This window comes from Gopherus flavomarginatus, chromosome 1 (assembly GCF_025201925.1).
Source record: "Gopherus flavomarginatus isolate rGopFla2 chromosome 1, rGopFla2.mat.asm, whole genome shotgun sequence".
Lineage (NCBI taxonomy): Eukaryota > Metazoa > Chordata > Testudines > Testudinidae > Gopherus > Gopherus flavomarginatus.
Window position 1 is genome coordinate 46,929,963 of NC_066617.1, and position 22,922 is coordinate 46,952,884.

Here is a 22,922-nt window from a genome sequence, read left to right on the forward strand (position 1 = left end):
GGCAGAACTGGGAATAGCACTTAGATCTTCCATCTTCCACTCCTCTGCCCTGCCTCCAGGACTACACTGGTTAAGGAAGAGGGTCCATCCCTCAAAACTGCACCCAAAATGAATTTTTGTGATTGACCCAACCCAGGTCTTGTTCTCTCCTTCAGAGCCCCTCATCTCTTCCCCTCATCCCTCAAATGTTACAGAACTGGGAAAACATGATAATCATGATTATGACAAAAGAATGGTTTTAAGTTAACACCTCTTATTGTCTTATCTGTTTCAATTAGACTAAGATCCTTGAGGGAGGAGCTATCATTACTTATGTCTTTTACCAAAGTGAGAGTTATCATCCACACATTATTATCTATGGTAATTTATAACCAACATAGTAAAAAAATGTGTCCCTCTGCTACTGTGGGTGCTTTTGACCTTATTTAGAATAACCATCTGACACTATTAACACACATTTAAAGGCCCAGGTTCACTAGGACATTCCAGTTGCCTTGCAATGTTCTGGTGATGCAAAAAAGCCTACACTGATTTGGCTGGTTAAGCTGGATTTATGGAGAGCAGTGCAAAGTAGCCAATGGTGTACCAATGAACCTGTCTCATTAGTCACCACCTCCCTGTAGAAAGGGAGACTGGGGAGGTTCAACTATCCATGTGTCATAAACAGATAGCTAAGGGCTAATGTCTCTTTCACCTGAAGCACCTGACCAGAGGACCAATCAGGAAACCGGATTTTTTCAACTCTGGGTGGAGGGAAGTTTGTGTCTGAGTCTTTGTTTTCTGTCTGCCTGCTTTCTCTGAGCTTTGGAGAAGTAGTTTCTACTTTCTAGTCTTCTGTTTCTAAGTGTAAGGACAAAGAGATCAGATAGTAAGTTATATGGTTTCTTTTCTTTGGTATTTGCATGAATATAAGTGCTGGAGTGCTTTGATTTGTATTCTTTTTGAATAAGGCTGTTTATTCAATATTCTTTTAAGCAATCGACCCTGTATTTTATCACCTTAATACAGAGAGACCATTTGTATGTATTTTTCCTTTCTTTTTTATATAAAGCTTTCTTTTAAGACCTGTTGAAGTTTTCTTTACTGGGAAATTTCAGGGAAATTGAGTCTGTACTCACCAGGGAATTGGTGGGAGGAAGAAATCAGGGGAGATCTGTGTGTTGGATTTGCTAGCCTGATTTTGCATTCCCTCTGGGGGAATAGGAAAGTGCTTTTGGTTTCCAGGACTGGGAACGGAGAGGGGGAGTCACTCTGTTTGGATTCACAGAGCTTGTGTCTGTGTATCTCTCCAGGAGCACCTGGAGGGGGGGAAGGGAAAAAGGATTATTTCCCTTTGTTGTGAGACTCAAGGGATTTGGGTCTTGGGGTCCCCAGGGAAGGTTTTTCAGGGGGACCAGAGTGCCCCAAAACACTCTAATTTTTTGGGTGGTGGCAGCAAGTACCAGGTCCAAGCTGGTAACTAAGCTTGGAGGTTTTCATGCTAACCCCCATATTTTGGACGCTAAGGTCCAAATCTGGGACTAAGGTTATGACATGGTGTAGCAGCGGTTGGGATATAGACAGAATCCAGAAGCCAGTAGGAATATTATATTTTTCTTTTCTCTGCTAAGGGCTTTTTAGCAGAGAGAAACAGTTTGGTTTTAAAAAGGGAACCAGAGAGAATTTTTTTTTCTGCTCTCTCTGGCAGTTTGTGGCTTGCATAATAAGCAAGAAACCATTAAGGTGCTATTAGAGTCTTTTGTCACACAATAGCACTCCCATTGAGAGTCATTACCAGCACTATATATATGCAAATAAAGTGGTTTTTCAGGTTTACTTAACATTGAAGATTAGCTAAAGGCACTGTTGCTAGGCAGACTCCAGGAGGCAACAGAGCCTGCAGTTCAGAAGATAAACACCGGAGGGCACCCCAACACAAGAAAACAGGAATCATGACTTCTAAGGCAAAAATTGAGGCCGAAGAGCAATTCAGAGAAGCTGAACACAGGCGACAAAGGTTATGATACCATGTAGCTGGAGCAATCTGTCTCCCACTCAGCTCTGCAAACTGGCATTATGTATAATAATGTAGGTGCTTCTAGTTCTTGGAACAACCAGTGTAGTATGAAGCATTGAACGGAGCTCTGAGTGCTGTGGAATCCATGAAATAAGGGTAATTGGCACAAGTCCATATCAGCAAACCATATTACAAATACAAATGTTTCTCTCTCGCTGGTCCATTTAAAGCTTGCTCAGCACAGGTGGTAATGTATTTTAAAGAGATAGCAAAATCATCAGTTAGACCAGAGGTCAGCAACCTATGGCACAGGTGCCAAAGGCAGTACACAAGCTGATTTACTGTGGCACACTGCTGCCAGCCTGGATGGACGGAACCCCAGGCTGGCAGTGGGCTAAGTGGGCCCAGCTGACAGGGGCCTGAGGACGGAAGTCTAGACCGGCAGCTGGCTGAGTCACTCAGCCTGCTGCCAGTCTGGGGTTCTGACCGCCGGCCCCTATAAATATAAAATGTATTACTGGCACGCGAAACCTTAAATTACCATGAATAAATGAAGACTTGGCACACCACCTCTGAAAGGTTGCTGACCCCTGAGTTAGACAGTAAGCATTTCATGGGAATGCAGTCAAAATCTGACCCACCTGCGATAAAGAATGTATCCCATCCACTGGTAGATGAAAGCCCATTCCTATGGATTTGATAACTACCAGGATATTTGATAGATTTTCCCTGTTTAACAAGTGAAATAAAGCACATGCATTTTATTTACAGATCTATGAAGACACATTACAAAATTATTTTTTTAACATCAGATTTAAATGTACAATGATGAAAAAAATGAAATGTTTGTATGTGAAACTACTGGTTAAGTTTGGTGGTTGTAATTTATCATATCAATGTTTTACATGGGATAATAGAAATGTATAACACTAAACTTTACCTCTTCAGCACCTTTTGAATAATTTTCAGGTGATTGGAATTAAGCCACTGAACACCACCCACAACCAATACCGTCTGGTCTGTGTTCTCAAGAGGATGTGATCTGAAACCAAGAAAAAAAGCACACCACATGTAGCATTAAAACAGATGGTAAACATTTTTACAGCATCACATTACATTTAAATGAACTGTATTTGGCATCCTGATCGGACGTGTGATGTCATTTGACTATTTTTTAACCACACAATATGGCCAGTACATCTTGTGCTTAATTCTTTACTGATTTTAATGGTACAAGTCTGTTAAACACATTCATGAATGGAAGAAGAATACAAACAACCCATCAATAGAAGTTATACTATACCTTTGTAACAGCTGTTCTAGCGCTTTTTCAAACGTTGGCCGCTGGTTTACATTGATCCAAAACTGGGGGTAGTAGGAGTAACTGATAAATGTTTTCCCATCATTTATGTTATGATAAAATTTAATGTCATGAGCCTTTTGCCATTCCTGAAGGGTCTCATTCACTCTTTCAATCAGATAGTACATTATCCCTCTGTTAGTTGAGTCTCCAATGAAAAGAACCTTTAAATGTAAATAAAAGAGGATACACTTCATACGCTGTACATTAGGCAGTCTAAGAATCACTAATCTAGCTAGAACATTACATGCATCACATTACATTTTAACCTCTTTCAGACTGTGGAATACCATCCCTCCAGATACCTACTCCCAATACAATTTTCTCTATCAAAATATATTTATTATGATTAAATAAAAAGTAATGGTAGAATAGTACTAAGGAGACAGTAAGTTTTGCTTACTGTGACCGCTGTATTTGCTTGGATATATCCCTACATTTTTCATTCTGGATGCTTGTTTCTTCTCCCTGGGTGTAGAACTTTACATTTATAAATCCCTCTATTGCTTGCAGCTTCTTGTTGTAAACTCCAGGTCATTTTACAGATATTTCCCCCCTGTACTCTGCGTGTTTCCTACCACATCAGTTTTGCTGTCATCCTCAAATTTGATCATAGTTGAATTTACACCAAAGCAATGAAGTAGCTGCATTAGCTTTAAAGAGATACTATTTGCTTGTTTGGGTTTTTTTGAGGGAAAAATGAAAGTCAAAAAAGCTTCTGAAAACTCTCAGAGTACCCTGGAGTGTGATACAACAAGCAAGAACAATCACTGCTCAAAGATGGGCAGAGGCTCCACAATGACAGAGAAGCCACTTCAGGAATTCTGCATTACTCTGGATTCACAGTGGTGTAAAAGAGCAAAGGTTAACCCAGGATTTCTTACTTGACTAATGGTCCCCTGTACTGATTTTGCAGCAACAACCTACAAATCCCTTGAGCTCCTCTATATATGGAGGCTATAGGATTTGTGTGTGTGTTTATTTTAATCTTGTCTATCCCTAGCGCATCACATCAATAGCATAGCTGGTCACCAACCTGTTGCGGCTGTATGGTGCCCTCCCAAATAAGAATGCAAAGTGGAGTGTTATGTCAAAGAGTACAAAGGAAAAGGAAAATTAGTTTAATTGCAGCATGCCAGAACCTGTGCTTGCATTCCATCCCTTTGATCATCTTTGTCACTTGCCTCTGGATCCTTTTCAGTTTCTCTACATCCTTCCTATACATTGGTGACCAAAATTGGACACTGTACTCCAGCTGAGGTCTAAGTAGAGCGGTACTATCACCTCCCATGACTTGTGCCTCTGTTAATGCAACTTAAAATTGCATTTGTTTTTGCAACAGCAACACACTGCTGACTCATGTTGAGGTCGTGATCCACCACAACTCCCAGATACTTTTCAGCAGTGCTGCTGCCAAGCCAGTTTCCCCCCATTCTGTATTTGTGTGTATGGTTTTCCTTCCCTAAGTGTAGCATCTTACATTTGTCTTTGTTGAATTTCATTTTGTTGTCTATAGCCCAGTTCTCCAATTTATCCAAGAACCTTCTGAATTTTAGCTCTATCCTCCAAAGTATTGGCAATACCCCTAGCTTTGTGTCATCTGCAGACTTGATCAGTATGCTCTCTATACCTACATCCACTTAATTAATAAAGATCCAAACAACACTTGAGCCAGAACAGATCCTTGTGGAACCCCACTAGAGACCTCCCTCCAACCCGACATCATTCCATTAATAGTTACTCTGTTTGGTTGTTTAAGGAATTATGTATCCACTTAATGGTAGTTCTGTCGAGCTCGCATTTCTCCAGCGTACATATCAGAATGTCATGTAGGACTGTGTCAAAAGCCTTGCTGAAGTCCAGATATATTATGTCTACCACATTCCCCCAATCCACCAAATCAGTTACGCTGTCAAAGAAGGAAATTCATGCTGGCTGCTAGTGATTACCCCTTCATCCTCCAGGTATTAGCAAACTGAATGTTTTTTATATTGCTCTAGTAGCTTTTCAGGCATAGAAGTCAGGCTGACTGGTCTATAGTTTCCCTACTCCTCCTTTTAAAGTTAGGCACTATATTAACCTTTCTCCAGTCTTCCAGGATCCCTCCTAGCATCCATGAGTTTGTAATTATTATTGCCATTGGCTCTGAGATTTCTTCAGCTAATTCAGTCAGTAGCTTTGAATAGCATCCAGCCCCACTGATTTGAATTCATTCAAATTGTTCAGAAAATCTCCGATGTCTTCTTTACTTATCCCAATTTGCATCCCTTCTCCTTTATTGTCTATGGTAATGTCACTAGTCATCCGGTCAAGTTTTTTTTTTTAGAGAAGACTGAAGCAAAGTAGACTCTGAGCCTTCCTATCATCTTCCATTACCAGCCCACCTTCTCCACTGAGCAGCAGACCCACACTATCCTTGATCTTTCTTTTTTGTCTTATGTATTTGAATAACCCCTCCCTGTTGTCTCTAGCATTTCTTGCCAGCTGTAACTCACTCTTTGCCCTGGCTTTCCTGATTTTGTCCCTACATGCTCGCGCTATTCCCATGTATACTTCCTTGGTGACATGCCCCTCCTTCTATTTCTGGTATGTATTCCTTTTGGTTTTCAGATTGCTAAAAAGCTTTTTGTGGAGCCACATTGGCCTCCAGTGACTCTTCTTATCTTTCTCTGTGTTGGAATTGCTTGATGTTGAACCTCTAGTGTTACATCCTTTTAAGAACTGCCAGCCCCCTTTGATTCCTTTTCTTCCTAACTGGTCGTTCCATGGGACCTTGCTTACTATTTCTCAGAGTCAGTTGAAATCTGCCTTTCTGAAGTCCAGTGTCCTTGTTTTGCTGCTCTCATTCCAGCTAATCATTTCATAGTGAAACTTAAATCTTTTGGAAACAGGGGTTTTGCAAAATATCAGAGCATTTGCTTAAGCAGAATGTGAAATCTTCCATGGCAACCCTGGGGCAGAGATTTTAAAGTCTGCTGGCTGCCTTCTATATATGATGCTAGCAGTTTGGAGGCTCCTCCAGCTTAGAACATAATGAAAACGAAGGCCAACATGCACTACAAGTCCTAAAGGACCAGGCTCGATCTAGCACAATCTTTTTAAATCCCCATTCTGCAAAACTGGTCAGTCTTCACTGTGTTCTGAGCATGGGACCCTCAGAGCGCAACCTTCAAAGCAGCCACTCTTTGGTAAGTTGGCATTCTTTTCACTGAAGGCTTGGGGGACCAGGAGGCCACTGAAGAGTGTAATATGGCCCTGGGAAATATTCATGAGCCTCAGTTACCCAGAAGTTTCAACTAACCAGCATTCAGTAAATCAACTTAATCAGGGCTTAAATTCTCCGAAAGTATTTCCCAGAGCTCCCCACACCTCCACCTACTAGACAAACAAAAAGCTACTTGAGGAGGCTCCACAGCTGTATCATGTTTTTTCATACTTTTTTATTCCCTGACCTTGTTCCTCAGATCAGTTACGGAATGTCTTCTTTTCCTGATCTCACATACGTCTCAGCATTGAACATTGTGCAAGTCTGTCCTGCCAAGCTAATGAAAAGGAGCGTTGATATGGTCAGCACTTTCGGAGATGATTGCAAAAGGGTCATGATTATGTTCATGTGCAAGAAACCCCATTCACATTAAATTGATGTTATTAGTATGCATAGGTGCTGACTTCCTCTTTACCGGGGGAAGGGAGGGGTGCTTGACACACCCACCCCCACCCCAGGCCCAAACCCCACTCCAACCCTGCTTCCAAATCCCCACCTCTTCCTGTACCTGCTTATCCCCGGCCCTGCCCCCACTCCATGCCTTTCCCTAAGCCCCACCCTGCCTCTTCCTGCCCCACTCTGCCCTGCCCCACTTCTTCCCTGCCTCCTTCTGCACCCTCCCCCAAGAGCACCCCATCCCTGCTCCTCCCCCCATCCTCCCAGCACCTCCTGCTTGCCACAGAACAGCTGATTTCAGTGGCCAGGAGGCACTGGGAGAGGGAGGAGTTGATCAGCGGGGCTGCAGGTGAGCGAGAGGTGCTGAGAGGAGTGTGGGAGCTTGGCTGGAGCACCCATGGAGTCAGCACCTATGTCGGTATGGTACTGAAGCACTTTAAAAGAGATTTTACAGGAGCTGGCATTGCCTTCTGGTGACCGTCCTTGTATTCTCTGAACCCACACACTACCACTCTATCATCCAATTGCAACTTATGGCAGTGAGTCTTGACTTCACGTTCTCCATGGAGCATGGCGGCATCCTGCGGCCAGTTTCTAGGATATAGAACTTTGACATCAGCAGCAAGTTGCTCATCCATTTTGTCTATGAGCCTATGCTGCAGCTGGTTTGCCAAACTTCTGTAGAATTGGGATCAGCTGATTGACATGATGCCTCCTGTGTTTGTGTCCAGCGCGATTCCCTGAAATTCCATCGCAGCTTCAGCTTCCCATGCAAGCCTCTCTTGCTCCCCTGGTTCTTGCACTCTCTGATCAAAAACACAAATCTGCCTCATAATTTTGTCTTGTGCACTTTGGATATTGATTTCCCTAGACTGTGGCTCAAGTGAGAGTTCCGCTAACTTTTGAAGAGCATCAGAAAGTATGTCTTTTTCTTCATCTTGTGCTTCTGCTGACTGCTGGAAGTGAAGAAAGACAGCACAGTAATTAAGGTAATAAGTAATAAAGGTAATAATTGGAGATATACCAATCTCCTAGAACTGGAAGGAACCTCGAAAGGTCATTGAGTCCAGCCCCCTGCCTTCACTAGCAGGACCAATTCTGCCAGACAGCTTTCATTGCACAGCTACTTGATGTAATCCATCGCGTTCCCAGAAAGCACCCAATTTTCAAGATTTTTACATGCAAAAATGCTGCACATTCTTGAAGTTCTCTTGCACTTTTAGGGGAGGCATTGCACATAGTACAGTTTGTCTATAAATACTTTAAAGTGGTTGACTCCATGAACATCCTGCATGAGCTCATGAACAGAGAGTTCCAGTCAGTGGGCGGAGCAGTGCCAGGCAATTACCTTTGGAAAACGCAGCTGTAGCAGCCACTCCGCTTTTCTGACCTAGTGTGACTGTGGCTCCAGCACAAGCAAGAGCCTCCAAGTGTTCCTTTAAGTACCATAAGCCTCCATGAATCCCATTGCATCCAACTTGTGCAGCAAGATTCTGGCAATGGTTGAGGCATCAACAGCTGGAAGCTCGATTAGGTCAACAAACACGTTTGTAGGCTCCTTCATCTCCTCCGTTGCAAATCGTATGTAGGTGATAAGAGTGGAAGCCTGGCTCAAAGTAGTTAACTCATCAATCATCAGTGTGATTTTGCACTTATGAGATATTCCATTTTTAAATATTTTTTTCTTATTTTCCTCCACAATGTGCTGCTGTATGCTAGTGCAGATGATGTCTGAGTGCAGAATTCACCCCATATTTAGTCCATATCAATTTCTGTTTCAAAATTGTAGGAGGGACAATTTTGTTTTGCCAGTTTGCATGCAGCATGGAATACTCCTCACATAGCTTCAATATGCTGTGACTGCCCTGGCACTTGACATACTATCAATATATCTTTCTCTGCCTCCCTCTATCTTCTGCAGCTTTGTGACTCCGAGACTTTGTGTTCATAGATCTTTTTCCTCAGAGACGTCATTTGTTTTCATTTGCTGTTCCCATACCTTGAAACATCAGAATTAGCCCAAGCTTTAACCTCTGCTCATAATTCTGAGAGACTGTACTTTTGCACAGATGTTGCAACCCAGATTACCTTTTCTAACATTTAATCACAATTTTTTTTTTCACAAAAAAACATTTTTTTGGCTGTCTGATTAACACAGCAGTAGGTCACTCCCACCACATTCCAGTTTATCGTCACGTTCTTCTTGCTCATCAGGGATGCTCTGTACTGCCTCTTCATCCTGACAAACAACAGTGCCATTAACTTCCCCACTGGCCTCTGAATCAGAGTTTCCTTTTTCTTGTGAAAAACAGTGATTTAATTTTTTGGACTCATGCTGGGGAATTGAGTACTGTACACAGAAGTTAACCATACACATAAATCAGGTGTGATTATCTAAGGACCTTCGCCCTTGTTGATTACATCAGAAAGATGTGCTTGCTTACATTCTGCGTCAGCTGCCCGTATCTGTCGTGCTCTCCATATTCAGTACGTAAATATGTTAATTTCCAATAATTACCACAAAAATAAATTGCACAGCATTCACAAAAAATAAATCGTCACGTAATTATTTTTATTAAAGCTTCTGCCCTGTGAGATGGTGGGGCTCCGGGCTTCAGCTGTAGGGCAGGGGTCTCAGGGCTTTAGTCTCACAGGGGTGGCTGGGGAGCACCAGCAGGGCCGAATTTATGCCAATTCTCCCATTTCCCTGGAATCGGGCTCTGCGCCAAAGAGGGCCCCGCGCCTAAGGGGGCCCTGCTCTGGGGGTCTTCAGTGGCATTTTGGCAGTGGGGGGGTTCTTCGGTGACACGGAAGACCCGGAGCAGCCGAAGCCCCGTACCACTGCCAAGTACTCCAGTTGGGCCCAGCGGATCATAAAACCGGCCCTGAGCACTAGAAGTCAAGGCTTCAGCATTGCAGGAGGTGCTGGGGCTGGAGGTTTCCACCCCACAGGAGGCGTGCTGGGGCTTGGTTCTTCATTTCTGTGGGAGGTGCACCCTGTCATAAACAGATAACTAAGGGTTAACGTCTCTTTCACCTGGAAATAAGTATCTGAAGCACCTGACCAGAGGACCAATCAGGAAACAGGATTTTTTCAACTCTGGGTGGAGGGAAGTTTTGTGTGTGAGTCCTTTGTTCTTGGTCTTCTGCCGGAATCTCTCTCAGCTATGAGAAGGATTTCTATTTCCTGCTTTCTAATCTTCTGTTTACAAGTTGTGAGTACAAATATAGTAAGACAGTAAGGTTTCTATTGTTTTCTTTGTATTTATATGGATATAGTTGCTGGAGTGCTTTGAATTGTATTCTTTTTAAATAAGGCTGTTTATTCATATTTCTTTTAAGCAATTGACCCTGTATTTGTCACCTTAATACAGAAAGACCATTTGTATGTATTTTTCTTTCTTTTTAATATAAAGCTTTCTTTTAAGACCTGTTGGAGTTTTTCTTTAGTGAGGAACTCCAGGGAATTGAGTCTGCAGCTCACCAGGGAATTGGTGGGAGGAAGAAGTCAGAGGGAAATCTGTGTGTGTTAAATTTACTAGCCTGACTTTGCAGTCCCTCTGGGTGAAGAGGGAAGTGCTTTTGCTTCCAGGACTGGAATTAGAGAGGGTGGACTCCCTCTGCTTAGATTCACGGAGGTTGCTTCTGTGTCTCTCTCCAGGAACACCTGGAGCGGGGGGGGGAAGGGAAAAGGTTTATTTCCCTTTGCTGTGAGACTCAAGGGATTTGGGTCTTGGGGTCCCCAGGGAAGGTTTTTGGGGGGACCAGAGTGCCCCAAAACACTCTAATTTTTTGGGTGGTGGCAGCAGTACCAGGTCCAAGCTGGTAACTAAGCTTGGAGGTTTTCATGCTAACCCCCATATTTTGGACGCTAAGGTCCAAATCTGGGACTAAGTTATGACACACCCGGCTTCAGCTGCAGGGCCCTCTGGAGCCCCTGAAACCAGCTTGTGGTCCCCCAGAGCTGTGAATATATTTATTGGAGCTGGGCTCCGGACAGCTCCAGTTGAATTTAAGCCCTGAATGTAATCAAATGTGCAGTAGCCATAGCACGATTTGCATCAGTTCAGTTGCACCAGTTTACCCCAGTTCTGCATCTGGCCTACAGCATATAATGGAAATACCTCAGCAGAGGGGCTCTGTATAAGATCGGATGATTAGCTGTGTGACATTCACAAATGAATGATTCCGTGTTTACTTGGTTTCTTTACAATTGTTCCTTGCAGTCTTCAAGTAAATGGGAATTTTATCTGCATGAGGACTACAGGATCACATTTTTACTTCTTATAGTGCAACATTTCTGCAGAGACAGATGTGTTTCAGTGTCTTTGGTTGCAAAGGTTTAGTGTGAAAAATTCTCATTATGACCAAACAGGCGTCAATAAATTGTATAAGAATAGTGGAATTCCACTTCTTAGCCAGACCTATCATTATAAATTAACCACATTTATGAAATTTAAACACCTTTAAGTCCAAAACACCACTTAACCCTAAGACATTATTCAGAAAATGTAAACTAGAGTCCCTGTTTTAACAGCTGAATTTCAAGTACTTCAACAAATGTTGCCTTTTCATATTTTCTGTTCTTAATTACACATGGCTCACAGGTATTTTATTACAGGGCTAAAGTTGGAATAGTATTTTAGAATGATAAACAAAATACAACCCTTTTTTCCTGGTTATTTAGGTCAGATTTCTGTGCATTGCTAACTGAATGGCTAGTTAGCTCTTAGAATCTCTTTCCTATGACATCTTTTAAAAAGTTACCTTGTATAATAATTAGTGCCATGCTTTAATAAGTCTCATAAATCTTACAGTGAAAACTCATTAATGATACAGTTATATGGGGTTGTGTCACACAGATGTAATACAAATTTATCCTCTATTTTGATTGCACATTTCTTTGATATAACTAGGTTATGCACACATAATTCCCCCAGCGACTAGAATCTACAGTGTAATGTAGCCTGCGTTCAATTTGCCTTAACCAGGAGTTCAAAGGCAAAGAGACTACAAATACTAGAAGCTGGCTGAATGAGAATTCCTCCATGCAGAAATTTCCTTCAGTTTCAATCTTTTAGATCACTTTCCTGTTTCTTGTATTTGAAATGCAAACGTGATGGATTAGTGCTGCTAACACACCATAAAGAAAAATAAGACCCCTTATAAACAGGTTTGGGGAATTTATATCCTGTTTCATGTCACAACCAATTTGTGTCTTATTCTTTCACCACAGGTGGTCTGAAGTTCCCATGAAACAGAACTGACTCACACATACGAAAGTTAAAAACTAGTTAAATGACAAAGCAAAGACAGCTGGAAAACATAGCCAGGGTGAATCAGATTTCTGTTATAAAGAATCAAATACATTTTATAAATTATCTCTGAAATACACACAGATTTTAATACAAGAAATAAAACTAGGTTGAAGTAAGAAAAACTAAACTAAAATCCAAGTATTCTCTACATTTTATTTATAGAGAAGTTATGGGATGGACACAATACAATATAATTTTATTTTAGAAATGTGAATAAAAAAAAGTTAAAACTGCATTCTATTGTTTCCCTATGAAACATGAAGAAGTCACAGTAATGATCTTAGAATGTATATCTGATGTTCTTAGATTTGCTGACTTTGATCCAAAAAGAGGCCAAAGTTATTTTCAAACTTCATGCAACCTATTTAATTTAATCTGGCCTGGTCTACACTACGTGTTTATACCGATTTTAGCAGAGTTAAACCGATTTAACGGTGCATCCGTCCACACTACAAGGCCCTTTATATCGACATAAAGGGCTCTTTAAATCGGTTTCTGTACTCCTCCCCAACGAGAGGAGTAGTGCTAAAATCGGTATTACCATATCGGATTAGGGTTAGTGTGGTCGCAAATCGACGGTATTGGCCTCCGGGCGGTATCCCACAGTGCATCACTGTGACCGCTCTGGACAGCGATCTGAACTCGGATACAGTGGCCAGGTAAACAGGAAAAGCCCCGCAAACTTTTTGAATTACATTTCCTGTTTGCCCAGCGTGGAGCTCTGATCAGCACGGGTGGCGATGCAGTCCCAAATCCAAAAAGAGCTCCAGCATGGACCATACGGGAGATACTGGATCTGATTGCTGTATGGGAAGACAAATCTGTTCTATCAGAGCTCCGTTACAGAAGACCAAATGCCAAAGCATTTGAAAAAAATCTCCAGGCTACACAGTGCTGCGTGACAAGCGTAACAGAAAGCCAAAGAATCAAATGGACGCTCATGGAGGGAGGGAGGGGGTACTGAGGACTCCAGCTATCCCACAGTCCGCAGCAGTCTCCAAAAAGTATTTCCATTCTTGGCTGAGCTTCCAATGCCTGTAGGTTCAAACACATTGTCCGGTGTGGTTCAGGGAATAGATCGTCAATTTAATCCCTCCCCCCACCATGTGAAAGAAAAGGGAAAGAAATCGTTTCTTGACTTCTTTCAATGTCACCCTATGTCTACTGAATGCTGCTGGTAGACGCGATGCTGCAGCAGTGAAGAGCAGTATCCACTCCTCTCCCCTGCCCGGTGGCAAACGGTGCAGTAGGACTGGTAGCCGTCCTGGTTATCAACCCGTGAGTGCTCCTGGCTGGCTTCAGGTGAGGCTGGCCTGGGGCGCCTGGGTGAAAATAGGAATTATTCTCGGTCATTCCCAGTAGATGGCACAGAACGGCTGGTAACCATCCTTATCATAGCAACTGGGGGCTGAGCTCCATCAGCCCGCTCTCTTTCCTGTGTAAAGAAAAGATTCTGTCCTGCCTGGACTGTCATAGCAGTGGCATGCTGGGCTCCTGTCCCCCGCACCGCTTAATGTCCTGCCTGGACTGTCATAGCGGCGGGAGGCTGCCTCCCCCTCATTTTATCTCACTAACAAGTCACTGTTTCTTATTCCTGCATTCTTTATAACTTCATGACACAAATGGGGGGGACACTGCCACGGTAGCCCAGGAAGGTTGGGGGAGGAGGGAAGCAACAGGTGGCGTTGTTGCAGGGGCACCCCCCGTGAATGGCATGCAGCCCATCATTTCTGTGGGATCTGGAACGGAGCAGCTGTGCTCTCTGATACACTGGTTCTCTAGCACGCTTGCCCCATATTCTAGGAAGGACTGACTCTATTTTTAGAAACCATAAAGGAGGGATTGACTCGGAGTCATTCCCAGTTTTGTCTTTGTGCCCCCAGCCGATCTCAGCCAGGGGCACCCATGATAGCAGCAGACAGTACAGAACGACAGATAACCGTCATCTCATTGCCAATTTACATCGGCAGCAGACGGTGCAGAACGACTGATAACCGTCTCTGCTATCATGCAAAAGCAATTGAATGCTGCTGTGTAGCGCTGGAGTATCGCCTCTGTCAGCAGCATCCAGTACACATACGGTGACTGTAAAAAAAAAAAAAGCTGAATGGGCTCCATGGTTGCCGTGCTATAGCGTCTGCCAGGGCAATCCAGGGAAAAAGGGTGTGAAATGATTTGTCTGCCGTTGCTTTCCCGGAGGAAGGAATGACTGACGACATTTACCCAGAACCACCCGCGACAATGATTTTTGCCCCATCAGCCAGTGGGCTCTCAACCCAGAATTCTAAGGGGCTGGGGAGACTGCAGGAACTATGGAATAGCTACGGAATAGCTACCCACAGTGCAACGCTCTGGAAATCGACACTAGCCTTGGACCATGGACGCACACAGCCGAATTAATGTGCTAAGTGTGGCCGCATGCACTCGACTTTATACAATCTGTTTTATAAAACCGGTTTATGTAAAATCAGAATAATCCTGTAGTGTAGACGTACCCTCTGTCTCTGAAATCCCAGTCTCTCATAGGTTAAGCAAAGCAACTATTACCAGTGCACAGACACATTACACAACAATTCAGGATAGAAGGTAAAGAATTTATTTTTAAAATATTTTCACTGGAATTTGACAAGAGATATTGGAATTAACATCCCTACTTTTTATTTATTCATTTATTTATTTATTTTTAGTGCCGTAGGGATTTTACATAACCATAGATGTTGAGGTCCTCAGTATTACATCTCAGCTGTAAGAAATCACCTCCAGGAGAACAGTATCCAGCAACACCATACTGAGGCACTAGTTCAGTACTGACTCAGAGGAAAGCTTTCAACCTAATAAATCATGAACATCACTTCCTGCCTAAATTGGCTTTTCCTATTCAAATGCTAACTGTGTCCAAGCCTGTTTATTTTGTTCCTTATGACAAGATTAACACAGTTCAAAAGTCAAGTTGGTCAGGCCAAGTTAGTTGGGTCAGGCCAAGTTAGTACTTTGATGGGAGACTTCCAAAGATAATTCAGTTGAGGCCATTGTTCCAGCTAAGGCAATCATGTTAGTCACATACACACAGATATATAAGACCTATATAGAGAGAGAAGTTGTGAAATAAAAAATCAATCAAGTTTTTGTTGTTTATATATAAAGGTTTTATATATGAGATATACTTGAGATCAGAGCTCAGATACTATGGTGGCAATATGACTGGGTCGGTGGAACATTGGACTCAATTTGTTCCTGTTGCTGCCATTGGCCTGCTGGATGACTTTGGGCAAGTCACTTCCTCTCTGTGACTCAGTTTGCCCATCTGTTGATAATGATACGTTGTAAAGCACTTTGAGCTCTAGAGATGAAAATTGCTATATTTGCTCGGTATTATAATTTACAGTGGTGAGGGAGCTCATACAAAATTCTAGAATAGATAGGTAGATAGATCAGATGAGCATATTACTTTTGAGTGGGGGAGCCATGACTGAATTATGCAGAGTCTTTATTTATCAGCAACAGATGGCAATAGAAACTGCACAGCACTCTAAACCCCTCCCACCCCTCAGACCCCAACTTATTTTGGCATTTCTAGAACATAAGAATGGCCATACTGGGTCAGAAAGGTCCATATAGCCCAGTATCCTGTTTTTCAACAGTGGCCAATGCCAGGTGCCCCAGAGGGAATGAACAGAACAGGTAATCAAGTGATTCATCCCCTGCCACTCATTCCCAACTTCTGGCAAACAGGTGCTAAGGACACCATCCCTGTTCAGCCTGGCTAATAGCCATTGACGGGCCTATCCTCCATGAACTTATCTAGTTCTTTTTTGAACCCTGATATAGCCTTGGCCTTCACAACACCCTCTGGGAAGCAGTTCCACAGGTTGACTGTGCATTGTGTGAAAAAATACTTCCTTTTGTTTGTTTTAAACCTGCTGCCTATTAATTTAATGTGGTGACCCCTAGTTCTTTTGTTATGAGAAGGAGTAAATAACACTTTCTTATTTACTTTTTCCATATCAGTCATTATTTTATAAACATCTATTACAGGGATTGGCAACCTTTCAGAAGTGGTGTGCCGAGTCTTCATTTATTCACTCTAATTTAAGGTTTCGCGTGCCAGTAATACATTTTAAGGTTTTTAGAAGGTCTCTTTCTCTAAGTCTATAATATATAACTAAACTATTGTTGTATGTAAAGTAAATAAGGTTTTAAAAACGTTTAGCTTCATTTAAAATTAAATTAAAATGCAGAGCCCCCCGGACTGGTAGCCAGGACCCAGGCAGTATGAGTGCCAGTGAAAATCAGCTTGCGTGCTGCCTTCGGCACGCATGTCATAGGTTGCCTACCCCTGCTCTGTTATATCCCTCCTTAGTCCCCCCCTTCTCCAAGCTGAAAAGTCCTAATCTTATGAACCACTCCTCATATGGAAGCCGTTCCATACCCCTGACGATTTTTGTTGCCATTTTCTGAACCTTTTCCAATTGCAATATACCTTCTTTGAGATGGGATGATCACATCGGCATGCAGTATTCAAGATGTGGGCGTACCAGGGATTTATATAGAAGCAATATGATATTTTCTATCTTATTATCTATCTCGTTCTTAATGATTCCCAACTGACTGGATGTTTTCAGGGAACTATCCACAATGACTCCAAGATCTATTTCTTGAGTGGTGACAGCTAATTTAGACCCCATCATTTTATATGCATAGTATAGTATATGTATATATATAGTATATGTATATTGCTCCTTTCTTCTTCTTCTAATCTCCCTGTACATTTCAGCTTTGAAATATTTTGCGTATTGTATTATAGAAATAACCACATTAGTCTGGGTGGAATTTAGCTTTGAGCACTTGTGGAGGTCACTAATGTACATAACAGTTTGAAATTAATATCAGGATTTGGGAGATGTAAATATTTATATGATGGTTATCAAAATGTCATGCGATATAAACATGATCATTCACAAAAAATATGCACAGTACTGATACTGTCCACTTAAACACCTTTCAAAAGGAACAAAACTGTTAAAGTATAAATGCATTAAAATATGCAGAACATTTAATAGAGTCCTTTTAGAAGAACACCTAATTAACAACACAGTATTTAGGACTTGATTCTCACTTACATGAAGGCCCTTTTACAGAGAGGTGCAAAGGTACCTAAATGTGATCAGTCCCTGACAGTCCAATGCAAAACAACTTTAGGGCCATTCCCACTCAGTCAACTCACATGGGAACAAGTCCCTCCTACTGCAGAGCATCTACTCACACGATCCAAGATCTGCCCGTATTTGATTTAGTCACTTATGCTCAAACTATCCCAAAATACTTCAGAGAGTTAATCTCATTGCAAAGACAAAATAAAAATAATACCAGAGGGAAAGAAAAATTAAGGTGTACTGGAGAAATATAACAAAAGCTAAAACGCCACAGAAATTTGATTTTAACAAAGAACAGACTCGTTAAAAGAACTGTCTCAAACAAATGTCTGTGCTGAGACAAGAGCATCCAGTCAACAGATTTCTGCCCCATGGAAGGTTATTTGACAAATCTTTTAGCTTTACAGAGTTTTCTAATTGCTTATTATAATAGAGTCAACTGCCTCCAGAGTACTCCCTTGGAGCCAGGGGTACTTCAGCACTGCCCTGCCTCTGTTTGCTCCTTCTTCAGGACTTAAACGCCACACAGTCCAAAGGAAATTATACATTTCCCCCTGGGGTCCAGTTTATGCAGTGCTCAGGTCCACTGGCCCTTCAGGCCCCAACCACAGTTCAGTGTCTCTCTTTTGATAATCCAAAATAACATAGCCTTACAAAAGAGAAGTACAAACTCCTTGGGTTGCCAAGTTTGGTTGGAGGAATTCCTGGAGATTTTATTACATGACAGAATCTTTAATGCAAGATGAATCTTTAATTCCTGGAGACTCCAGGACAATCCTGGAGAATTGGCAACCCTACAAACTCTCTAAGCCCTCATCCCAGTTTCAGCTGGGCACAGACTGTCCTCTGTCAGGGTCTGGTTTTATGCCTCCTGCCTGGAGACTGTAAAAGCAGCAAAGAATCCTGTGGCACCTTATAGACTAACAGATGTTTTGGAGCATGAGCTTTTGTGGGTGAATGCGTGCATCTGACAAAGTGGGTATTCACCCACGAAAGCTCATGCTCCAAAACATCTGTTAGTCTATAAGGTGCCACAGGATTCTTTGCTGCTTTTACAGATCCAGACTAACATGGCTACTCCTCTGATGCCTGGAGACTGTCCTTCTATACAAGCCCTCCCCACTGATGCCTTCCTACCTGCTGACTCAGGGCCCTGCAGGAGCCTTCATTGTCTTTACATACTCTACAGAGACAGCCACTATTTCCTGCATTCCTCCCCGCCCCGGCACCGCAGCTTTCTGCTGCTTTTATACTGGAATTGCCTGATTCCTTTCAGAGGGGCTCATTCTGTAATCAGGGCAGGAACTAACCTCCAGCCATTAAGGAGTGAGCCACCCGGTTGCACTTTCCCCGTTTACTGTCTTTATCATTAACAGAGTGTCAATGCAGTTTACATGGGGCCTGATTCTGATCTGACACTGGTGTAAATCACTGCCTTCAATGGAGTTACTCAAGATTTACACCACCAGAGCTGAGATTAGAATCAGGCTCACGAACTTCAGGCATGCATACTTCTATTTTAATGGACCCTTTAACAAATGTTGGGACTGATTTTGGTGCTGGTGAGAGGGAGGGAGTGTTGTACTGGTCAGTCATGCACTGGGTGACTAGGCACTCTGTACACTTCCCAACTCAGTTCTGAAAATGCACCTTCACTGGGACATGCTGCTCCCTTGTTATCTACAGCCTTTGACTCGCTGGCCAACTTGTGGTAGGTTATTGATGTGAACAAATAGCCACATACCTTAAGGACTAGGCTGAGGCTATCAAACTCTTCATCTGTGACCTCAACCACTCCAAAGGTGACTGTGTTGTACATGGGGGCAAATCCAACTCCCACTCTTTGGCACAATTCTGCTACGCATATGGGAGAAGGATGTGAAGAAGCCATGGAAGGCATCCACACTCACAGCCTGATATGGAGTCTAATTTCATGGTGGCTCCGAGTGCAGCAACAGGCAGTAAACTGGGAGTGAGCTGGAGAATTTGATGCACTGTCTCTGGTCCATGCCCTCCATGAAAGGGAATGCTAAAGCTTTGAAGGTTCTGTGGAGTTATTTCAGTACTGCTCCCCTGCCTGAAGCAGTGAATTCCTCTTTTCCCCATGGAAATGCAGTTAATCTGGATTTACACCAGTGTAACTCAGATTGGAATTGGGCCCATTGGCTAAGAACTCAGCAACAATGTGGCAAAGTGTGCATTCACGCTTGCATGAAAAGTGTATTTTAACTTTAAAAAAATCCCATTCCCTTGCAAACTGTCCCATTATTACCATGACATTGCTCCAGCTGAGAGAGCCCTGAGCCTGTCCTAGATCATTCAGCAGTGATTGCTTCAAGATAGTAGCAGACTATTATCCTGTTGGGAACTGTCTACAATGTCCCAGGCCCTCTTCTCTTTTAATAACGGGGACATTTGGAGCTAGATGCACCGTAAATTAGGGGCAAGTATTCTCCCTAGCACCTGGTCCAGAAATGAAATGGCTTTAGTGGAGCCACTCCAATTTATGCAGGTGTAACTGATAGCAGAATCTGTCCACAGCTGGATTTGCCCAATCCAGAAGAGTCCTCATTTCAGGGAAAAAAACAAAGAGAGAAAGAAGCCAGATTTCAATGAAGGACCTTGTGCTGGCTGAGAAGTGGCCAGTTAAGAAGAAAGGAAGGAAGAAAAATACAAAAGAGTAATTATTTTTTTCTGAATAGAGAAGGTCTCTAGTTTATTCCAAAAGACATTTTTTTTACCTAGGAAATATATTGTCAAAAATCTTTATAACCATTACTTACTTTCTGGACACTTGTATTCCCAGTAATTGTAACTGAATCTCAGCTCAGAGATCTCTCTCAAATGTTATACAGTCATACCATGCCTATTAAGAAGACACTGTATTTCCAAGCAATCACCTTAGAAGTTTCACTATAAGAAAAGAATGTGCAAGAAGACTTTGTAAGATTAGTATGCACAAGCAATGCCATGCATGAGGTATACAACAGAAGAAACAAAGCTTGCATGCAAAGTATGTGTCAGTCTCTCACAACAATGCAAATTATTTTTCACTTGTAAGGCTTACATGCTTACTACTGCCAAATGCACTACAGGTATTTCATAGCCATCTATCTGTTATGTCCTGAAATTTCATTAATATCAACAGAAGGTCTATGTCAAATGGCAGCATAAAAATATACATTATAAGAGGTTCAGTTCTACATAATCATTGTTTGTCATTGTGATTTGAATCTCTTCTAACATTTCTCTAGCAATGTTATAATAAGTTATTTTTCTTATACACTAATCACACTGCATATTTCTTCACATTTGTAAAGAACTTCAGGACAATAAAGTTCAGTGTAAATAGATGTGGATGATTTATCTTCTGTTACAGATACAGGAGGTGAAAAAGATAAATTGGTTACATACCTTTCTGCCTTCTACACATTGCTGGAGCTCTGGCTTAGTCAGGACAGAATACTGACAGTTGTGTGGCTGCCATGTTATTTCTCGCCAGTCACAGGTTCTGTTGTCAGAACAGCTGAGGCAAGGCACTATCCACTGCCCTGAAAAAGAGCAAATTGTCTTTTGACTCTCCTACATATTTTTGTCAGCAGGCTAAGGTACTCTTACTATTTAATGAATGTCTAGTTCTGTCTCTTGTAGGTTTTAATAATTTTTAACTCTCTGTTATTTTGGAAGCTTGAAAATGGTATTTCTTGCTCCGGTGCTAGCTCCTTTTTCAGTTAGCAAACACTGGTATTTTTGCTTCACCTGAAAAATTTGGGAATGTCCAGGTCCAGTGTTGTAATTTGGCTCATTCCTAGTTTTCCTTCCTTGTACCAGCCAATCCTTGCTAGGAAAGGAAGCATGATTCAAGTGGGTAATGCACAAAAACGAGACAGAGATGAAGATGCGGAGTAGAATTTTTAAAAGTGCTTGAGTGACTGAGGAGCCTAAGTCCCATATTCAAAAGTGACTTTGGTGCTAAGGTCTCACTGAGAGTTAATGAGATTTAGATTCTTAAATGCCTATGTCGTTTTTTTGAAAATAGGACTTAGGTTCCTAAGATGTGGTTTACACTACAGACCTTCATCAGTATAACAACATCGCTCAAGGGTGTGAAAAATCCACACTCTGAGTGACGTAATTATACTGACCTATCCCCCTATCCCCCCCGCCCGGAGACAGCACCATGTCTCCTATCGCAATAGCTACCACTTCTTGGGTAGGTGGATTAACCAAGCTGATGGGAGAGCTCTCTTCCATAAGCTTAGAGCATCTTTATTAAAGCACTATGGTGCCACAGCCACATCAATGCGGCGTTTTAAGTGTAGATGTGCCCTAAGTTACATATGTGCTTTTTAAAATTTTACCCCTGAGTCTTAGTGAAAATTAATAGAACTAAGGGTGTATCTCTATAGTGAGTTAATGCACAGCAAGCCAGTGTGTGACTCTATACAGCACACCAGCTTGCCAAGCACTTATTCTCTGTGTGGACCCCACTACCATGCACTAAACATTCCCTAGTGCACTTTGACATACTCCTGTTTCAAATGCACTATGTCAAAATGCTCTACAAAACTTTTAGTGCCTAGTAGCAGGATCTACAAGGTGATTCAGTGTATGGCCAACCAGTGCACTATAGAGTCACACCTTGGCTTGCTCCACACTAACTTACCACATAGAGACACCCTCAGGCTCTGAAGAGAGTTGAAGAGACCTGAAAGTGCTCAGCCCTCATGAGGCCAGTTCTACACTAGGAAGACGTTGCTGGTGCGAACTGCAACCCACCCATCCCCACTCTGGAGAAACAAACTCCGTTAGTAAAAATGCACCTTTGCCAGTTTAACCATATCAAAAGTAGGGCTTTTGCTGGCACAGCTGTGTTGGGCACACATCACACCTCTTCACACCCCCTACTAACGTAGCCAGCCAGCAAAAATTTGCAGTATAGTCCTGGTCGTCGGTATTTGACAACCTCTCTTCTACAACAGCGGTTTCTTTTACTGCAGCATCCTCTCTGTAGAAGGTGCTGGCAGCTGCTTCTGCAGTGGCAGGCTTACAATATTAAACTGAGCCTTGTAAGTGGTTATTGATTTATTTGTTTTAACTTCTCAGTAACAGGAAAAACTATTATTAACAATCGTTTTTCCCAGAAGATTCCCTTAGGACTGAGATCAGCCCTTCTACATTTTCAGTTGGGATGCAATTGAGGCTCAAATCATCTTCATATATTCCTAGGTTTTAGGCCAGAAGGGATCATTCGATCATCTAGTCTGACATCCTGTATAGACCACAGAATTTCATCCAGTTACTCCTATACTGAGACCAATAACTTATGTTTAACTAAATCGCTTCTTCTAGAAAGGCGTCTAGTCTTGATTTGAAGACATCAGAGACGGCATATCCACCACTTCCCTTAGTAGTTTGCTCCAATGGTGAACCT

The 22,922-nt window shown here is 42.3% G+C and overlaps 1 protein-coding gene across 3 annotated transcripts in view; it reads right to left on the bottom strand.

The window, feature by feature from the left end:
* CPED1 (cadherin like and PC-esterase domain containing 1) overlaps window positions 1–22,922 on the bottom strand; it is a 229,261-nt gene that overhangs the window by 15,287 nt on the left and 191,052 nt on the right. For 2 of the 3 annotated variants that reach the window (XM_050936099.1, XM_050936100.1), the window contains 4 exons: window positions 20,903–21,039; window positions 3,300–3,520; window positions 2,937–3,038; window positions 2,638–2,725 (listed from right to left, as the gene is read on the bottom strand). In XM_050936099.1, the coding sequence (XP_050792056.1) occupies window positions 2,638–2,725; window positions 2,937–3,038; window positions 3,300–3,520; window positions 20,903–21,039 (548 nt within the window). Of the gene's footprint in view, window positions 1–2,637; window positions 2,726–2,936; window positions 3,039–3,299; window positions 3,521–20,283; window positions 20,402–20,902; window positions 21,040–22,922 lie in introns of those variants that run through there. The other variant, XM_050936101.1, reaches the window with a different exon arrangement.